The sequence below is a fragment of the Anomaloglossus baeobatrachus genome, chromosome 4, assembly GCF_048569485.1.
Source record: "Anomaloglossus baeobatrachus isolate aAnoBae1 chromosome 4, aAnoBae1.hap1, whole genome shotgun sequence".
In the NCBI taxonomy this organism is placed as follows: Eukaryota; Metazoa; Chordata; class Amphibia; order Anura; family Aromobatidae; genus Anomaloglossus; species Anomaloglossus baeobatrachus.
In genome coordinates, this window is record NC_134356.1 from 685,659,600 (window position 1) to 685,679,574 (window position 19,975).

The following is a 19,975-nucleotide window of genomic DNA, read 5'->3' on the forward strand; positions in this document are numbered from 1 at the left end:
AGAGCACATCTGCCTGCATTGCACACTACAACTCATTCTAACCAAGCCATTATACTAGCAAACACTCAGTGTACCTAGTGGCATCCTATACGTGGCTATTGGACTTTGCTATAGTCCCACTAGTGCAAAGACATTTGCAGAGCGCGTCTGCCTGCATTGCACACTACAACTCATTCTAAACAAGCCATTATACTAGCAAACACTCAGTGTACCTAGTGGCATCCTATACGTGGCTATTGGACTTTGCTATAGTCCCACTAGTGCAAAGACATTAGCAGAGCACATCTGCCTGCATTGCACACTACAACTCATTCTAACCAAGCCATTATACTAGCAAACACTCAGTGTACCTAGTGGCATCCTATACGTGGCTATTGGACTTTGCTATAGTCCCACTAGTGCAAAGACATTTGCAGAGCGCGTCTGCCTGCGTTGCACACTACAACTCATTCTAACCAAGCCATTATACTAGCAAACACTCAGTGTACCTAGTGGCATCCTATACGTGGCTATTGGACTTTGCTATAGTCCCACTAGTGCAAAGACATTAGCAGAGCACATCTGCCTGCATTGCACACTACAACTCATTCTAACCAAGCCATTATACTAGCAAACACTCAGTGTACCTAGTGGCATCCTATACGTGGCTATTGGACTTTGCTATAGTCCCACTAGTGCAAAGACATTTGCAGAGCGCGTCTGCCTGCATTGCACACTACAACTCATTCTAAACAAGCCATTATACTAGCAAACACTCAGTGTACCTAGTGGCATCCTATACGTGGCTATTGGACTTTGCTATAGTCCCACTAGTGCAAAGACATTTGCAGAGCGCGTCTGCCTGCGTTGCACACTACAACTCATTCTAAACAAGCCATTATACTAGCAAACACTCAGTGTACCTAGTGGCATCCTATACGTGGCTATTGGACTTTGCTATAGTCCCACTAGTGCAAAGACATTAGCAGAGCACATCTGCCTGCATTGCACACTACAACTCATTCTAACCAAGCCATTATACTAGCAAACACTCAGTGTACCTAGTGGCATCCTATACGTGGCTATTGGACTTTGCTATAGTCCCACTAGTGCAAAGACATTTGCAGAGCGCGTCTGCCTGCGTTGCACACTACAACTCATTCTAACCAAGCCATTATACTAGCAAACACTCAGTGTACCTAGTGGCATCCTATACGTGGCTATTGGACTTTGCTATAGTCCCACTAGTGCAAAGACATTTGCAGCACGTCTGCCTGCGTTGCACACTCCAACTAATTATAACTAAGTTGCATTGTCAGGGATATTTATTCTTTATTATTCTGCTGTTAATAAAGCTAGACCACCACTGCAATCTTCACCACCTCTCAATTTTTACTACCACATTTTCAGTCCACAATCTTGTCGCAATCAACATGAGTGGCAAAATGACAGATGCTGGTGGAAAGGGGAAGAGGCGTGGTGTAAAAGGCAAAAAAGGTTTTGTCCGTGGGGAAGGTGGCAAAGCTCCATTATCATCTGCTGAAGATAGACCATCTACCAGCAAAAGTAAGATGTCTACTACTTACCGTGGACAATCCGATGTGCTCCCTTTGTTACGGACACGAACAACAGGAACAAAGGTAGATGATGGGCAAAAAAGGAAAATGCTTGAATGGATCTCAAGTGGTCCAACAAGTGCCCTCTCTGCCACTTCAAGTACCGCATCCAAAAAACACCAGTCCTCTGAGTTGTCATCCCAATCAAACTTGCTTTCTCCCAGCTCTGAAGTCTCCATCAGCCCTGCACAGTATGGTGGAACTGAGATGGCTGAGTCTGCAGAGCTGTTCAGTCACACTATAGCCTGGGAATCAGAGGTCTGCTCCCAAGCTACAGTGAGTACAGAACAGGAAATGGTCTGCAGTGATGCCCAGAACCTTTGTGACTCAGATTCAGGCCGTGAGGACCAAGTTTCTGAGCATAATGTTGACCCTTTGTCACAAACTGTAACACCTGTGGTTATAGACAATGAGGAACATACTGATGAAGATGAGACGCAGATACCCGATTGTGATGACAACTTAAATATTCGTTCAGGGCAAGAAGAGGCTCGGTCTGAGGGGGAGGGGAGTGCAAACACAACAATTGATGATGACGTTCTAGATCCCACCTACTGTCAACCCCCAGTCAGGCACTCGAGGAGGTCAACAGAGGCGGTGGAGGAGGATGCAACCGACGACGAAGTTACCTTGCGCCTTCCTGGACAGAGTCGGAGAACTGGTAGCACGTCTACAACTGCATCCTCAGCCACCACTCTGCCTATGAGCATTATTCGTGGTGGATCAACAGGTCGCATGGCCTCTAAGCCTTGCCTAGCCTGGTCCTTTTTTCACATCGAAAAAGATCGCCCAACTCATGTGATATGTAACATTTGTCATGATTCTGTTAGTAGAGGTCAAAACCTCAGCAGTTTGACAACTTCTTCCATGAATCGTCACATGACTAAATATCATAAGTCCCGGTGGGAAGCTCACCGTGCTGCAATGCGGCCTAGTGGAGCGAACCATCCACCGCCCGCCCCTTCCACTGCATCCGCGCGCTCTTCATCTTCTAGGACTGTGGGGACAGCTGCCACACCTGTTTTTCCACGCAAAACTTCCACCACTGTAACCGCAACAGGCAGTTTGCTTGTAAGGTCGTCAGTTGGTTTGGAAGGGGAAACAAGTGAGTGTGTACAGCTCTCTCAGACATCGATAGCACCAACGTTGGATGAAGGCAACATCATGTCTCCGCCTGCACTTTCCTCACAAACCTGCATTTTTCCAGGGACACCCTACTCAACACCGTCTACACACAGCAGCCAGATCTCTGTCCCTCAGATGTGGTCAAATAAAAGGCCACTTCCTCCGACCCATGACAAAGCTAAGAGGTTGACTCTATCCCTCTGTAAGCTGTTGGCTACCGAAATGCTGCCTTTCCGCCTAGTGGACACACAGGATTTTAGAGACCTTATGTCTGTCGCTGTGCCCCAGTACCAGATGCCTAGTCGCCACTACTTCTCTAAGAAAGGTGTGCCCGCGCTACACCAGCATGTCGCACACAACATCACCGCTTCCTTGAGAAACTCTGTGTGTGAACGGGTGCATTTCACCACCGATACTTGGACCAGTAAGCATGGACAGGGACGTTACATGTCGCTGACTGGGCACTGGGTAACTATGGTGATAGATGGTGAAGGGTCTGCTGCACAAGTCTTGCCGTCCCCACGACTTGTGTGTCAATCCTCTGTCTGTCCAAGTTCCGCCACTGCTTCTGCATCCTCCACCTCATCTGGGTCCTCCACCTCCGCCCCAAGCCTGCCTGGTCAGGCCACCAGCGTTCTCACTGCGCAGAAGGAATCACGCACCCCTCATTACTATGCTGGCAGCAGAGCGCAACGGCATCAGGCGGTCTTTAGCTTGACATGTCTTGGTAATAAGAGTCACACAGCTGAGGAGTTGTGGTCAGCTTTGCGGTCCGAGTTTAATAAATGGTTGTCTCCACTCAAACTGCAGCCTGGTAAGGCCGTGTGCGACAATGCTGCAAACCTGGGTGCGGCACTTCGCCTGGGCAAGGTGACACACGTACCTTGTATGGCTCACGTGTTGAACCTTGTCGTGCAGCAATTTTTAACACACTATCCCGGCCTAGATGGCCTTCTGAACAGGGCACGAAAACTGTCAGCTCACTTCCGCCGTTCAAGCGCCGCAGCAGAGCGACTTGCATCGCTCCAGAAGTCTTTCGGCCTGCCGGTTCATCGCCTGAAATGCGATGTGGCGACACGCTGGAATTCAACTCTCCACATGTTACAGCGACTGTGGCAGCACCGCAGAGCCCTGGTGCAATACGTCATGACGTATAGCCTGGGCCAACGAGATGCAGAGGTGGGGCAGATCACCCTGATGGAGTGGTCTCAGATCAAGGACCTATGCACCCTTCTGCACAGTTTCGACATGGCGACGAATATGTTTAGCTCTGACAATGCCATTATCAGCATGACGATTCCAGTCATTTACATGCTGGAGCACACGCTAAGCACTATTCGGAGTCAGGGGGTGGGACAACATGAAGGGGAGGAACTACAGGAGGATTCATATGCGCAAGGGACAACAACATCACGAAGGTCCAGACGTTCATCATCACCAACGCAGCAGGCATGGGACCATGGGGGACAGGGATCGACAAGGGCGCATAGTAGCAGGCGAAATGTTGAGCAAGGTGCAGGAGAACATGAAGAAATGGAGGACGAACTGTCCATGGACATGGAAGACTCAGCGGATGAGGGAGACCTTGGTCAAATTTCAGTTGAAAGAGGTTGGGGTCAGATGTCAGAGGAAGAAAGAACGGGTAGCACCTCTATGCCACAAACACAGCATGGACTTGGTCCGCATGGCTGCGCAAGACACATGAGTGCCTTTTTGTTGCACTACCTCCAACATGACAGTCGTATTGTCAAAATTAGAAGTGATGATGACTACTGGATTGCCACACTATTAGATCCCCGGTACAAGTCCAAATTTTGTGACATAATTCCAGCCATAGAAAGGGACGCACGTATGCAGGGATATCAGCAGAAGCTGTTACTAGATCTTAGCTCGGCTTTTCCACCAAACAACCGTGCAGGTGCAGGGAGTGAATCTCCCAGTTGTAACTTGACAAACATGGGACGGTCTCGTCATCTTCAACAGTCTACCCGTACCAGTAGGACCGTATCTGGTGCTGGTAACAGCAATTTTATGGAATCTTTTCATAATTTTTTTAGACCCTCTTTTGCAAGGCCACCAGAGACAACAAGTCTGACACATACTCAACGGCTGGAGAGGATGATACAGGAGTATCTCCAAATGAACATCGATGCCATGACTGTGCAACTGGAGCCTTGCTCCTTTTGGGCTTCAAACATAGAAAAATGGCCAGAGCTCTCCAGTTACGCCTTGGAGATTTTGTCGTGTCCAGCTGCCAGCGTTGTCTCTGAACGTGTATTCAGTGCTGCTGGGTGTGTGCTGACAGATAAGCGCACGCGTCTGTCCAGTGACAATGTGGACAGACTGACGTTCATCAAAATGAACAAGTCATGGATCCAGAAGGAATTTACTACCCCTGTGTCATCCTGGGGAGAGTAAATGCTTGTGGATTTGGACTGTGCTTGATGCGAATCAAAACATCCTGTTTGCAACTAGGGCACAAGTGCTGCCACTGATAAGGTGTCTGTGTGGGGCCCAATTTTTGGAAAAAAAAGGGAGACTCCGCTTGGAGTAACCCTTGCTTACATTGTTTTTAAAAGAAGCCAAGATGAACAGAGCTGGGATCAGGAAAGACTTTGCTACCTACCCCGGTGTCATCCTGGGGACGGATAAGAATAGCGTATTTTTGAATGTGCTTGATGCAAATCAAAACATCCTGTTTGCAACTAGGGCCCAAGTGCTGCCACTGAATGGGTGGGTGTGTGTGGGGCCCAATTTTTGGAAAAAAGGGGAGACTCCGCTTGGAGTAACCCTTGCTTACATTGTTTTTAAAAGAAGCCAAGATGAACAAGTCATGGGTCAGCAAAGACTTTGCTACCTACCCCAGTGTCATCCTGGGGACGGCTAAGAATAGCGTATTTTTGAATGTGCTTGATGCAAATCAAAACATCCTGTTTGCAACTAGGGCCCAAGTGCTGCCACTGATGGGGTGGGTGTCTGTGTGGCCCAATTTTTGGAAAAAAGGGAGACTCCGCTTGGAGTAACCCTTGCTTGCTGTGTTTTTAAAAGAAGCCAAGATGAACAGAGCTGGGATCAGGAAAGACTTTGCTACCTACCCCGGTGTCATCCTGGGGACGGCTAAGAATAGCGTATTTTTGAATGTGCTTGATGCAAATCAAAACATCCTGTTTGCAACTAGGGCCCAAGTGCTGCCACTGAATGGGTGGGTGTGTGTGGGGCCCAATTTTTGGAAAAAAGGGGAGACTCCGCTTGGAGTAACCCTTGCTTACATTGTTTTTAAAAGAAGCCAAGATGAACAAGTCATGGGTCAGCAAAGACTTTGCTACCTACCCCAGTGTCATCCTGGGGACGGCTAAGAATAGCGTATTTTTGAATGTGCTTGATGCAAATCAAAACATCCTGTTTGCAACTAGGGCCCAAGTGCTGCCACTGATGTGGTGGGTGTCTGTGTGGCCCAATTTTTGGAAAAAAGGGAGACTCCGCTTGGAGTAACCCTTGCTTGCTGTGTTTTTAAAAGAAGCCAAGATGAACAGAGCTGGGATCAGGAAAGACTTTGCTACCTACCCCGGTGTCATCCTGGGGACGGCTAAGAATAGCGTATTTTTGAATGTGCTTGATGCAAATCAAAACATCCTGTTTGCAACTAGGGCCCAAGTGCTGCCACTGATGGGGTGGGTGTCTGTGTGGCCCAATTTTTGGAAAAAAGGGAGACTCCGCTTGGAGTAACCCTTGCTTGCTGTGTTTTTAAAAGAAGCCAAGATGAACAGAGCTGGGATCAGGAAAGACTTTGCTACCTACCCCGGTGTCATCCTGGGGACGGATAAGAATAGCGTATTTTTGAATGTGCTTGATGCAAATCAAAACATCCTGTTTGCAACTAGGGCCCAAGTGCTGCCACTGAATGGGTGGGTGTGTGTGGGGCCCAATTTTTGGAAAAAAGGGGAGACTCCGCTTGGAGTAACCCTTGCTTACATTGTTTTTAAAAGAAGCCAAGATGAACAGAGCTGGGATCAGGAAAGACTTTGCTACCTACCCCGGTGTCATCCTGGGGACGGCTAAGAATAGCGTATTTTTGAATGTGCTTGATGCAAATCAAAACATCCTGTTTGCAACTAGGGCCCAAGTGCTGCCACTGAATGGGTGGGTGTGTGTGGGGCCCAATTTTTGGAAAAAAGGGGAGACTCCGCTTGGAGTAACCCTTGCTTACATTGTTTTTAAAAGAAGCCAAGATGAACAAGTCATGGGTCAGCAAAGACTTTGCTACCTACCCCAGTGTCATCCTGGGGACGGCTAAGAATAGCGTATTTTTGAATGTGCTTGATGCAAATCAAAACATCCTGTTTGCAACTAGGGCCCAAGTGCTGCCACTGATGTGGTGGGTGTCTGTGTGGCCCAATTTTTGGAAAAAAGGGAGACTCCGCTTGGAGTAACCCTTGCTTGCTGTGTTTTTAAAAGAAGCCAAGATGAACAGAGCTGGGATGAGGAAAGACTTTGCTACCTACCCCGGTGTCATCCTGGGGACGGATAAGAATGGCGTATTTTTGAATGTGCTTGATGCAAATCTAGCTGTGAAGTGTACAACTGGGGCACAACTGCTGCCACTGAATGGGTGGGTGTGTGTGGGGCCCAATTTTTGGAAAAAAGGGGAGACTCCGCTTGGAGTAACCCTTGCTTACATTGTTTTTAAAAGAAGCCAAGATGAACAAGTCATGGGTCAGCAAAGACTTTGCTACCTACCCCAGTGTCATCCTGGGGACGGCTAAGAATAGCGTATTTTTGAATGTGCTTGATGCAAATCAAAACATCCTGTTTGCAACTAGGGCCCAAGTGCTGCCACTGATGTGGTGGGTGTCTGTGTGGCCCAATTTTTGGAAAAAAGGGAGACTCCGCTTGGAGTAACCCTTGCTTGCTGTGTTTTTAAAAGAAGCCAAGATGAACAGAGCTGGGATCAGGAAAGACTTTGCTACCTACCCCGGTGTCATCCTGGGGACGGATAAGAATGGCGTATTTTTGAATGTGCTTGATGCAAATCTAGCTGTGAAGTGTACAACTGGGGCACAACTGCTGCCACTGAATGGGTGGGTGTGTGTGGGGCCCAATTTTTGGAAAAAAGGGGAGACTCCGCTTGGAGTAACCCTTGCTTACATTGTTTTTAAAAGAAGCCAAGATGAACAAGTCATGGGTCAGCAAAGACTTTGCTACCTACCCCAGTGTCATCCTGGGGACGGCTAAGAATAGCGTATTTTTGAATGTGCTTGATGCAAATCAAAACATCCTGTTTGCAACTAGGGCCCAAGTGCTGCCACTGATGGGGTGGGTGTCTGTGTGGCCCAATTTTTGGAAAAAAGGGAGACTCCGCTTGGAGTAACCCTTGCTTGCTGTGTTTTTAAAAGAAGCCAAGATGAACAGAGCTGGGATCAGGAAAGACTTTGCTACCTACCCCGGTGTCATCCTGGGGACGGATAAGAATAGCGTATTTTTGAATGTGCTTGATGCAAATCAAAACATCCTGTTTGCAACTAGGGCCCAAGTGCTGCCACTGAATGGGTGGGTGTGTGTGGGGCCCAATTTTTGGAAAAAAGGGGAGACTCCGCTTGGAGTAACCCTTGCTTACATTGTTTTTAAAAGAAGCCAAGATGAACAGAGCTGGGATCAGGAAAGACTTTGCTACCTACCCCGGTGTCATCCTGGGGACGGATAAGAATAGCGTATTTTTGAATGTGCTTGATGCAAATCAAAACATCCTGTTTGCAACTAGGGCCCAAGTGCTGCCACTGAATGGGTGGGTGTGTGTGGGGCCCAATTTTTGGAAAAAAGGGGAGACTCCGCTTGGAGTAACCCTTGCTTACATTGTTTTTAAAAGAAGCCAAGATGAACAAGTCATGGGTCAGCAAAGACTTTGCTACCTACCCCAGTGTCATCCTGGGGACGGCTAAGAATAGCGTATTTTTGAATGTGCTTGATGCAAATCAAAACATCCTGTTTGCAACTAGGGCCCAAGTGCTGCCACTGATGGGGTGGGTGTCTGTGTGGCCCAATTTTTGGAAAAAAGGGAGACTCCGCTTGGAGTAACCCTTGCTTGCTGTGTTTTTAAAAGAAGCCAAGATGAACAGAGCTGGGATCAGGAAAGACTTTGCTACCTACCCCGGTGTCATCCTGGGGACGGATAAGAATGGCGTATTTTTGAATGTGCTTGATGCAAATCTAGCTGTGAAGTGTACAACTGGGGCACAACTGCTGCCACTGAAGGGGTGGGTGTGTGGGGCCCAATTTTTGGAAAAAAGGGAGACTCCGCTTGGAGTCACCTTGCGGTGTTTTACATGACTTTAGAAGGGCGTGCCATGCCTATATCTGTGTGTCCTCCTCTTTTTCCTTGTCCAGCTGTTTTGTTTTCGCATGAGTACATGTCCTTGTCACTTTCCCATGTGTTTGTGTTGTGTTGTGAGTTGTTTGTCACCTTTTGGACACCTTTGAGGGTGTTTTCTAGGTGTTTTACTGTGTTTGTGATTGCCTGCCATTGTTTCCTATGGGCTCGAGTTCGGTTCGTCGAACGTTCGACGAGCCGAACTCGAGCCAGACCCCCCGTTCGGCGAACCGCCTCGAGCCGAACCGGGACCGGTTCGCTCATCTCTAGTGTTCAGTTGTTCTGTTGTGCATTTGACACGCCCATGCCGGGGCCGTGGGGAACCTGTTACCATACCTTGGTTCTGCTGCTGGGACTCCGTGGTGGCAAGGCCCAATTCCGTGACCCCGGCGGTGTCATTTAAATATAAAGGGGATGATGACAGTTTACCCGTGGTATGCGGCAAGTTAGGTGCCGCCGCTGCGAGATAGGGAAGCCTCCGGGGTAGAAGGTAAAGTAGCTTGGTAGGTATAGCTCTACACAGGTAGAGCTGGGCCCCAGGGCCGATGGGAGTAGGAGTAGTAGTCTATGATGGCAGGGGGTCCAGGGCTGGAGGTGCAGTAGAATAACGGAGTGACACAGGTATGCAGTCTCAAGGTTTTTACTCATTGTAGCAGGTTCCAAGGCAACACGGCGCCAGTGAACACCTTTGGAGTGCTGGGATTCAATGTAAAGGGCTTCAGCTAATCCCAGGTAGTTCAGAGGTCGAAAGTGCACCTTTCTTATGTGTCCCTTTCCTGGTCGCCTTCCCGCACTTTCTTCTCCCTCCTGCTTTTGTGCCTTCACACACAAGCCGGTGCCCGCGGACCCTCTTGGGTGGCTTGATGATCTATCCCTTGGCCTTTTGGGGTCACTTTCCAGCAAACCTGTGTCCGGATGTGGCCTCGGTGCTTGCAGTCACCTCAGCCTCTGGTTTTACTAGCGGAGTACGTATGTTCTTCTCCTCTAGCCTAGGGACCAGTCCCCAATATGCAGCCAAGTCCCTCCACTCGGTTGCTATATGTGGAACAGGGCCATGTGGGCTAGTACACGTCCCGTGGTCCCTGGGACCCCTTCTGTCTTGCGCCCAGGCTGAGCTGCACCAGCTCCAGGTCACAGGTCTTTTCTCCTTCACTGCTCCTTCTCCAACCCACTCCACACTCCACTCTGTGTTCCCACCTTACTACCATGTTCCTACTCCTAAGACTCCACCCCCTGACCTGGCTTTGGGTTTAGCACGCCCTTGCCATGTCTGAAGAGGTGTTGCTGAGTCTAGGTGTTGTGCTTTGTATGAACCGGTGATGACCTCCTTCTTACCCAGGATGGGATACCACACCTCTGGATGAGGTGCAGTACCTCTGTCGCGACTAAAGCCTCAAAGGGGCCCCACATTCAGGTTTTCTGTTGTGCATTCAGGTTTTCTGACGTGCGCTCAGTTTTTCTATTCTGCATTCAGTTTTTCTGTTGTGCGTTCAGTTTTTCTGTTTTACATTCAGGTTTTCTCTTGGACACTCAGTTTTTCTGTTGTGTGCTCAGTTTTTCGGTTCTGCATTCAGAGTGTTTGTTGTGCATTCAGGTTTTCTGTTGTATGCTCAGTTTTTCTATTGTATGCTCAGGTTTTCTATTGTACGTTCAGTTTTTCTGTTGCACGCTCAGGTTTTCTGTTGTACGCTTAATTATCTGTTGTACACTCAGTTTTTCTGTTGTATGCTCAGTTTTTCTGTTGTATGCTCAGTTTTTCTGTTCTATGTTTAGGTTTTCTGTTTTGCATTCAGGTTTTCTGTTGTGTGCTCAGTTTTTCTGTTGTGCATTCAGGTTTTCTGTTGTACGCTCAGATTTTCTGTTGTGCGCTCAGTTTTTCTGTTGTGCGCTAAGGTTTTCTGTTCTGTGCTCAGTTTTTCTGTTCTGAATTCAGTTTTTCTGTTGTACGCTCAGTTTTTCTGTTGTGCGTTCAGTTTTTCTGTTGTGTGCTCAGTTTTTCTGTTGTGTATTCATGTTTTCTGTTGTACGTTCAGTCATTTTTATTGTGCATTCAGTTTTTCTGTTGTACGCTCAGTTTTTCTGTTGTATGCTCAGTTTTTCTGTTGTGCGCTCAGTTTTTATTTTGTGCGCTCAGTTTTTCTGTTGTACGCTCAGGTTTTCTGTTCTACGCTCAGGTTTTCTGTTGTATGCTCAGTTTTTCTGTTGTATGCTCAGGTTTTTTGTTGTATGCTCGGTTTTTCTGTTGTACGCTCAGTTTTTCTGTGGTGCGTTCAGTTTTCTGTTGTGTGCTCAATTTTTGTGTTGTGTGTTCACGTTTTCTGTTGTATGTTCAGTTTTTTTTATTGTGCATTCAGTTTTTCTGTTGTACTCTCAGGTTTTCTGTTGTACGCTCAGTTTTTCTGTTGTATGCTCAGTTTTTCTGTTGTATGCTCAGGTTTTCTGTTTTACGCTCAGTTTTCTGTTGTACGGTCAGTTTTTCTGTTGTATGCTCAGTTTTTCTGTTGTATGCTCAGTTTTTCTGTTGTACTCTCAGGTTTTCTGTTGTACGCTCAGTTTTTCTGTTGTATGCTCAGTTTTTCTGTTGTATGCTCAGGTTTTCTGTTTTACGCTCAGTTTTCTGTTGTACGGTCAGTTTTTCTGTTGTATGCTCAGTTTTTCTGTTGTACGGTCAGTTTTTCTGTTGTATGCTCAGTTTTTCTGTTGTACGGTCAGTTTTTCTGTTGTTTGCTCAGTTTTTCTGTTGTACGGTCAGTTTTTCTGTAGTACGCTTAGGTTTTCTCTTGTTTGCTCAGTTTTTCTGTTGTATGCTCAGTTTTTCTGTTGTATGCTCAGTTTTTCTGTTGTATGCTCAGTTTTTCTGTTGTACGCTCAGTTGTTCTGTTGTACGCTTAGGTTTTCTCTTGTTTGCTCAGTTTTTCTGTTGTATGCTCAGTTTTTCTGTTGTACACTCAGTTTTTCTGTTGTACGCTCAGTTTTTCTGTTGTATGCTCAGTTTTTCTGTTGTATGCTCAGGTTTTCTGTTTTACGCTCAGTTTTATGTTGTACGGTCAGTTTTTCTGTTGTATGCTCAGTTTTTCTGTTGTACGGTCAGTTTTTCTGTTGTATGCTCAGTTTTTCTGTTGTACGGTCAGTTTTTCTGTTGTTTGCTCAGTTTTTCTGTAGTACGCTTAGGTTTTCTCTTGTTTGCTCAGTTTTTCTGTTGTATGCTCAGTTTTTCTGTTATATGCTCAGTTTTTCTGTTGTACGCTCAGTTGTTCTGTTGTACGCTTAGGTTTTCTCTTGTTTGCTCAGTTTTTCTGTTGTACGCTCAGTTTTTCTGTTGTACGCTCAGTTTTTCTGTTGTGCGCTGTTTGCTTTACACATTTTATATTCTGTTCAGAAAATCTAGGCTTCATTTAAATATGACATTTCATTGGGAAATCGAAAGACAATTTATGGAATGAGTGATGGCAACGGATAATCCTTCATCTACTCAACAAATTTCTTTCCTATCTTAGTTACTAATTAGTGTTTATATAAATAACTTTCTATTCCCCGAGACAGACGAGTAACTTAGGCAATAATTAGAAACCACCGCGGTATAAATCCAGGCAGACACAAGCGGTCTCCTCTTCCACAATTCCTCTCTTGTAGCATCTTCACAGGCAAGGCCTGCACTTGTTTTGCTGCAGATGGTAGGTCTTATACTATTGTTCATCAATGTTTTGTAACCTCTGATTCTTTATTATGTGGCTTGTTTGGTTTTCATTCCAGAAAAACGAGTAACTCAAAAGATCTTAATCTGATGGTGAGGATGATGCGAGGGGTAGACGATCACTAATATTGTGGATTTGTCTTTCATATCCCAATGGTTAATAGGTGTGAAAAACCGAAAGGCACTTTGATACTTTTTGACTCTAGTTTCTAGACGCAGGTTGGTAGCCGTTGACTATGACTGGATAGCCATGAGGTTATCGGAGAAAAAAAATCTGATCAGAGATAAACTGGTGCATATTGCCGAACCACAAGAATAAGACTTATATTTATTAGCGTAAATATCTATCTATTGTTATAAGTCCTGCTCGGAATGTACAAACTAGATGTATCTTCTTCAGGTCTTCTCATACACTGCAGCGAGTTCTTGTACTAAAATCTATACCATTTCTATATCCTGCAGCATCTACAGATCTCTCCATTGTTTTTACTCCTCATTTGTATAAATTTTATATTTTATGCTTCATTTTTGTAAGAAATTTAGAAAAATTGGAAAGTTTTACTGGTTGCATTCAGAAGTGAAATACCGAAGGTTTGCAGGCTTTGTGAATTATTTTTATTGGCTTTGTTCTCCGCTGATTTTGGTCCTCAAGGAATTTTTTTTAAGAACAAATGGTGATTTTGATATACCACTTCAGATGTTTAATAGTGATAAGTAATGAGTGAGCACTAAAATGCTTGAGTGCTCTTTAGTCGAGGAGGCCTGACACTTGAGTAGCTAGTATAATGGAAGTCAATGATCGGGCAGTTCAGCTCTCTGGCCACATACAGTCAACCGTAAACAGACCATTTCCGGGGGGGAGGGGTTTCTTTATTTTTTGAGACATTACATCCAAAAATATTGTCTTTACCCCCAGTGAGAGCCATTCAAAGACAGCAAGCTGCTCTCACTGGGGTGCCTGCTCACGTCATTCACTGAAGGAAGTTTGTTTTGTCACGCTGTACAAAGGGTTGGTAGGACGTGGTACAGTGTATTCCCCACTAGGTGGCAGCAGAGTAGTGAGGGAGAGACAAAATCATACTGCAACAAAAGGAGGCAGTTAACAGGCGAACCACCAAGGGGCAAAAGAGTAGTCAAACAGTCAGGGTCTAAAGGCAGGAAATTCGTGTCACTGCAAATGAAGGATGAAAACCAAGTTAGAAAACAGAACCAAGTCGAAAGCCAGGAGATGAGGTATGCAGAGGGAAACACAAACAGCAGACAGGAGAGGGAAGTCAGGGACCGGGACAGACGGATGAACGAGGGAGGGTACAGGTCAGAACACAGTAACAAGAAGTCAGATCAAACAGGAATTCTCACCAGAGCAAGTCACAGGCTGCAGAGCAAAACTATAACCGGCACAGGAATGCAAGTGCAGAGACCAGATATAGTGTCTCCTGAAACCAGAACGAGGCTGATTGAAGTTAACCCCTGATATGACCAGACTGGGTCTGGGAAACTCTGGAGCGGAGAATACCGGTCTTGGATGATGACAGGTTATTTGTGTTGGCCAAGCACTGAGTACCGAGTGCACCCGAGCACCCAGGTGCTCGATCAAGTATTAATCAGTAATGAACACGCTCACTTATCACTAATAGGCGCACAGAAAAATGAATTGTTTTCTCAAGATTTTTATATTTTAAAATGTAGTTTATTTTAGTTAATGTTATATGTATCCTTTTATACTATTTGCCAAACAATATAATGCATCATTGCAGATATCAAACTAGATAATGACAGAGCAGCAGCCATATCCTACTCTTCAGTCAAAATAGTGTTATCTAAGCCCCCTATGTTATTTATATGGACTGTTACTATGTATTTATTAACTTACTGAAGTGTATTTGCCCATTTTGTTTTATCTTAGGTTCTATCTGTTAACTGGCCACAGTGTGAATGAACACCTATGCATTACACTTGTACCAAGATATCTTTCAGCTCATTTTTTAGTCCAGCTTTAGTTTTTTAGCTCCTTTGCACAAAGAGGGTGCATTAGTGTGGCTCCTCCTTTATGTTCTGTTCATTTTGTTTTATAGTTCTCCTCGCACAAGTGTCTAAACAGTCTGGTCCTGGTCTGCGCTGCCTTTGTCTACATATAGTGAGGGGAACTAAAAGAGTTAAGGGGGCTTTACACACTACGACATCGCTAATGCGTTGTCGTTGGGGTCACGGATTTGGTGACGCACATCCGGCCGCATTAGCGATGCCGTTGCGTGTGACACCTATGAGCAATTTTACATTGTCGCAAAAACGTGCAAAATCGCTCATCGGTGACATGGGGGTCCATTCTCAAATATCGTTACTGCAGCAGTAACGAAGTTGTTCCTTGTTCCTGCGGCAGCACACATCGCTCCGTGTGACACCGCAGGAACGAGGAATCTCTCCTTACCTGCCTCCCGGCCACAATGGGGAAGGAAGGAGGTGGGCGGGATGTTACGTCCCGCTCATCTCCGCCCCTCCGCTGCTATTGGGCGGCGGTTCAGTGACGCTGCTGTGACGTCGCTGTGATGCTGAACGAACCGCTCCCTTAGAAAGGAGGCAGTTCGCCAGTCACAGCGAAGTCGCTAGGCAGGTAAGTAGTGTGACGGGTCTGGGCAATGTTGTGTGCCACGGGCAGTGATTTGCCAGTGTCGCACAACAGATGGGGGTGGGTGCACACACTAGCGATATCGGTACCGATATTGCAGTGTGTAAAGCGGCCTTTAGGCTGGGGCTTTAGGTTGGGGGATTACTGTGACTGCTCGCATGACACTTGGCTCATGCTCGCACAGCGGAAGCCGAGTGTCATGCAAGTGTCATGCGACTGTGATCCGATCATGCGATCAGACCACAGTTGCGGAGGGGAGGGACAGCGCTGTGGAGGAGAGAAGGGATTTATCTCCCTATCTCCTCTGTTGCCGGCTGATGTGAGAATCACACTGCACTCGTATTACACCGGTGTAACATGAGAGCAATGCAATGTTTCTTTTGCCCCCATAAACTTGAATGGATGTGAGTAAAACAGGATTGCATTGCACCGCAAGCATTCTGCGACTGGTTTCTCAGTCCGATTAGGGCTGAGAAAACAATGGCTCATGGAAGCTGCCCCATAGAGTAATATTGGTCCGAGTGGAATGCAATTTTTCAACGCATTCCACTCACTCCGTTTTTCACGCTGTGTGTCCTAGGCCTTAGGGATCTTCTCGATGGGTACATCTTGTTGCAGTGGGGTGGATTTACACTATCCTGATCAAAATAGTTGTCATGGTTCCACCTCCCCATCCACATGGCTAGGGGGCAGAGACTTCTCCCGGGCTTCACTTCCGGAGCTTGGATGCTTTAAATTCTGTCATCTCTGGTGATCCAGCGCCAGGTATAAGCTTAACACTGCTTTGCTTGTGAGTGCTGGTCCCTGTAAGTGTTTCCTGATCCGTCCTTCCCCTGTGCTCTGTCTGGGTTCCGTCCCACCTCCTTCCTTCCCACAATAGCCCCAGTCGTTCTCCCTCCTCCTACCTCCACACTCGGTTGCTTCCTCTGGTACTGACCTCGGCCTGACCTCGACCCCGCTTTTGCTCGTTCCTCAAGTCTTCTTTCTCACCATACTGTGTATGACCTGGCCTGCCTGACCATCCCCTGCATGCCCTGTGGCCCCTGTTTTCTGGCTGATTCTGCAAGGCAGTGCTCCAGCACACACTGTGTCCACCTCCATGCTGATTCAGCGCTGTATAGTGTCTTTTCCTGCAGGGCTCCAGCTCCCCCTGGTGGTAGGTTGACAATAGTGTTAACTAGGTACCAACTGTATATTGTTTACCTGTACTATTACTATTTACTCATTTTCTTACTACATGATATTTGCTCATTTTGTTGTACCTTAGGTAATGTCCTTTGAATGGCCACAGTGTTACTGTACATCTATGCATTGCATTTATGCCAACATATATTATAACTCATTTTTGGCTTTGATGAGAGCATGTTACAGATCAATCCAATCCAACTGTCCAATCATAATCCAAGACAGTAGATTGTAATATATATCAAGTACTGTATAATCAGGTAATACTTTGCAATATTCACCAATTACATCTTCAATTTTCAACTTTATCTCAGTGGTTATTGGACAACGCGGTTCTGAATAAAAATGATCCCCGATAACAAGACCATCACTTACTTCTTCCTGATTGGATTTCAGAGTAATAACTCTATTAACATATTACTTTTTATCATCTTCTTGATGACGTATTTGGTAACTTTAACTGGGGACTTGGTTATATCCATTCTAGTGACAAAAAGTCACCGACTCCAATATCCAATGTTCTATTTCCTTAAACATCTCTCGATCTCAGAATTATTGTTCACTACAAACATCACCCCCAACATGCTGTACATCATACTGAAAGGTGGAGGCTTCATGTCGTTAGCTGGTTGCATCATACAGTTATACATCTACACTTTCTTTGGCACAATGGAATCTCTTATCTTGTCATTAATGTCATATGATCGTTACTTGGCCATATGTAACCCACTACGTTATGCCAACATGATGAACCTCCAGTTTTGCAGGAGATTGGTCTTATCCACATGGATTCTGAGCTCAATAAGTAGCTTAATAACTATTATCCTATTCTGTCAACTAAAGATCTGTGGTTCAAACGTTATTGACCATTATTTCTGTGACTTTGCTCCACTCATGGATCGCGCTTGCTCCGACACGTCCATAGTGAGAGTAGCGGCGGTTGGAGTTTCTACTCTGATTGTTATCCCTATTTTTTCTCTCATCATTTGGACATACGTCCGCATTTTCATCACTATTCTCAGGATTTCCAGCTCCGTAGGAAGACAAAAAGCTTTCTCCACCTGTAGCTCTCACTTGGCTTCGGTATGCTCATTTTATGGTCCCCTCATTATAATATATTTGGTGCCGTACCGAAAGGACTCTCTTAATGTCAACAAGTTTGTATCAATTTTATATACAGTGGTTACCCCCTTGTTTAACCCCTTAATCTACAGCTTTAGAAATGAAGAAATTCGATGTATCTTATGGAAGCTAATGAAGAAATAGCTAAAAGAAGGAAGTAAGAAAGGGAGAAGGGAAGTGAGAGCGAAGGAAGGGAGAAGGGAAGGGAAGAGAGAGGTAAGCAAGGAAGGAAAGAATGAAGGAAGAAGGGAGGGGAAGGGAAGTGAGAGCGAAGGAAGGGAGAAGGGAAGGAAAGATAGAGGGAAGGAAGGGAGATGGGAAGAGAGGGAGAAGGGAAGAGAGAGGGAAGAAAGGGATACGGGAAGAGAGAGGGAAGGAAGGGAAGAGAGAGGAATGGAAGGGAGAAGGGAAGAGAGAGGGAAGGAAGGGAGAAGGGAAGAGAGAGGGAAGGAAGGGAGAAGGGAAGGGAAAGGTGAGGTAAGGAAGGGAGAAGGGAAGGGAAGAGAGAGGGAAGGAAAGGAGAAGGGAAGGAAGGGAGAAGGGAAGAGAGAGGGAAGGAAGGGAAAAGGGAAGAGAGGGAAGGAAGGGAGAAGGGAAGGGAAGAGTGAGGGAAGGAAGGGAGAAGGGAAGGGAAGAGAGAGGGAAGGAAGGGAGAAGGAAAGGGAAGAGAGAGGGAAGAAAGGACGAAGGGAAGAGAGAGGAAAGGAAGGGAGAAGGGAAGAGAGGAAAGGAAGGGAGAAGGGAAGAGAGAGGAAAGGAAGGGAAGGGAAGGGAAGAGTGTGGGAAGGAAGGGAGAAGGGAAGGGAAGAGAGAGGGAAGGAAGGGAGAAGGGAAGGGAAGAGAGAGGGAATGAAGGGAGAAGGGAAGAGAGAGGGAAGGAAGGGAGAAGGGAAGAGAGAGGGAAGGAAGAGTGAGGGGAGGAAGGGAGTAGGGAAAGGAAGAGAGAGGGAAGGAAGGTTGAAGGGAAGGGAAGAGAGTGGAAAGGAAGGGAGAAGGGAAGAGAGAGGGAAGGAAGGGAGAAGGGAAGAGAGAGGGAAGGAAGGGAGAAGGGAAGGGAAGAGAGAGGATAGGAAGGGAGAAGGGAAGGAAAGAGAGGGAAGGAAGGGAGAAGGGAAGAGAGAGGGAAGGAAGGGAGAAGGGAAGGGAAGAGTGAGGGAAGGAAGGGAGAAGGGAAGGGAAGAGAGAGGGAAGGAAGGGAGAAGGGAAGAGAGAGGGAAGGAAGGGAGAAGGGAAGCGAAGAGAGTGAGAAGGAAGGGAGAAGGAAAGGAATTGAGAGGGAAGGAAGGGAGAAAGGTAGAGGGAGGGAAGGAGGGTAGAAGGGAAGGGAAGAGAGAGGGAAGGAAGAGAGAAGCAAAGAGAGAGTGAAGGACGGAAGGAAGGAAGGAAGAAAAGGATTGAGTGTGGTAGTGAGGGAGGAAAGAAGGCAAAAAGGAAAGAAGGAAGGAAGGGAGGAGGGAATTAGAGAAAGTTGGACTAAGGAAGGGAGGGAGAAAAGAAAGACGGGAGGGAGGGAAGAAAGGAAGGGATGTCACAACTTACAGCTTAGCAATACAGAAAGGAAGAGAAAACCATTAAATACTGAAAAACTGTACAGATCGTGTGTGAGAGCATATCAGTGAAGATTAGTGTGTGAAGAAAAGACAATATTACAGATTTACTTAATATGGAGAGAGAGTGAGAGAGAAATAGTGGGAGGAGCCATTATGACACTTCCCATTTGTTTTTGTTAGAAGGAAGTAATTGTGTTTAAAAATTGTGAGCAGTAAAAAAAATACAGTCATCTGTCTCTGGCTTTCTCTCTATGTGTGCGTGTCACAAACCACTCTGATTTATTTGCAAACTAAATTTGCAAGAGTGATTAGATGTACAGTGGAGAAAAAGTAATTCAGCCCCCAATTGTGCAAGTTCTCTAACTTATAAAGATGAGATTTGCCTTTAATTGGCATCATAGGTGACCACAACTATGAGACAAAAATGAGAAAACAAATTCAGAAAATCACTGCATCTGATTTGGGAAGATTTGTTTTGCAAATTATGGTGGAAAATAAGTATTTGGTCAATAACAAACATTCATGTCAATATTTTATTATATATCCTTTGTTGGCAATGACCGAGGTGAAACGTTTTCTGTAAGTCTTCACAAGTTTGGCACACACTGTTGGTGGTATGTTGGCCCATTCCTCCATGCTCCTCTAGAGCAGTGATGTTTTGGGCCTGTCGCTGGACAACACGGACTTTCAACTCCCTCCAAAGGTTTTCTATGG

At 46.1% G+C, this 19,975-nt stretch overlaps 1 protein-coding gene across 1 annotated transcript; it reads left to right on the plus strand.

Annotated features, from left to right (window-relative positions):
• The first annotated feature begins 16,934 nt into the window (after nucleotides 1-16,934).
• Nucleotides 16,935-17,855, plus strand: LOC142302835 (olfactory receptor 5p57-like). Its single transcript, XM_075343947.1, has one exon. The coding sequence runs from the start codon at nucleotides 16,935-16,937 to the stop codon at nucleotides 17,853-17,855; it is 921 nt and encodes a 306-aa protein (XP_075200062.1).
• Nucleotides 17,856-19,975: the final 2,120 nt, after the last annotated feature.

What these genes read in the sequence shown, in the direction of transcription:
- LOC142302835 (XM_075343947.1), top strand. Translation starts at nt 16,935, where the DNA reads ATGATCCCCGATAACAAGACCATCACTTACTTCTTCCTGATTGGATTT.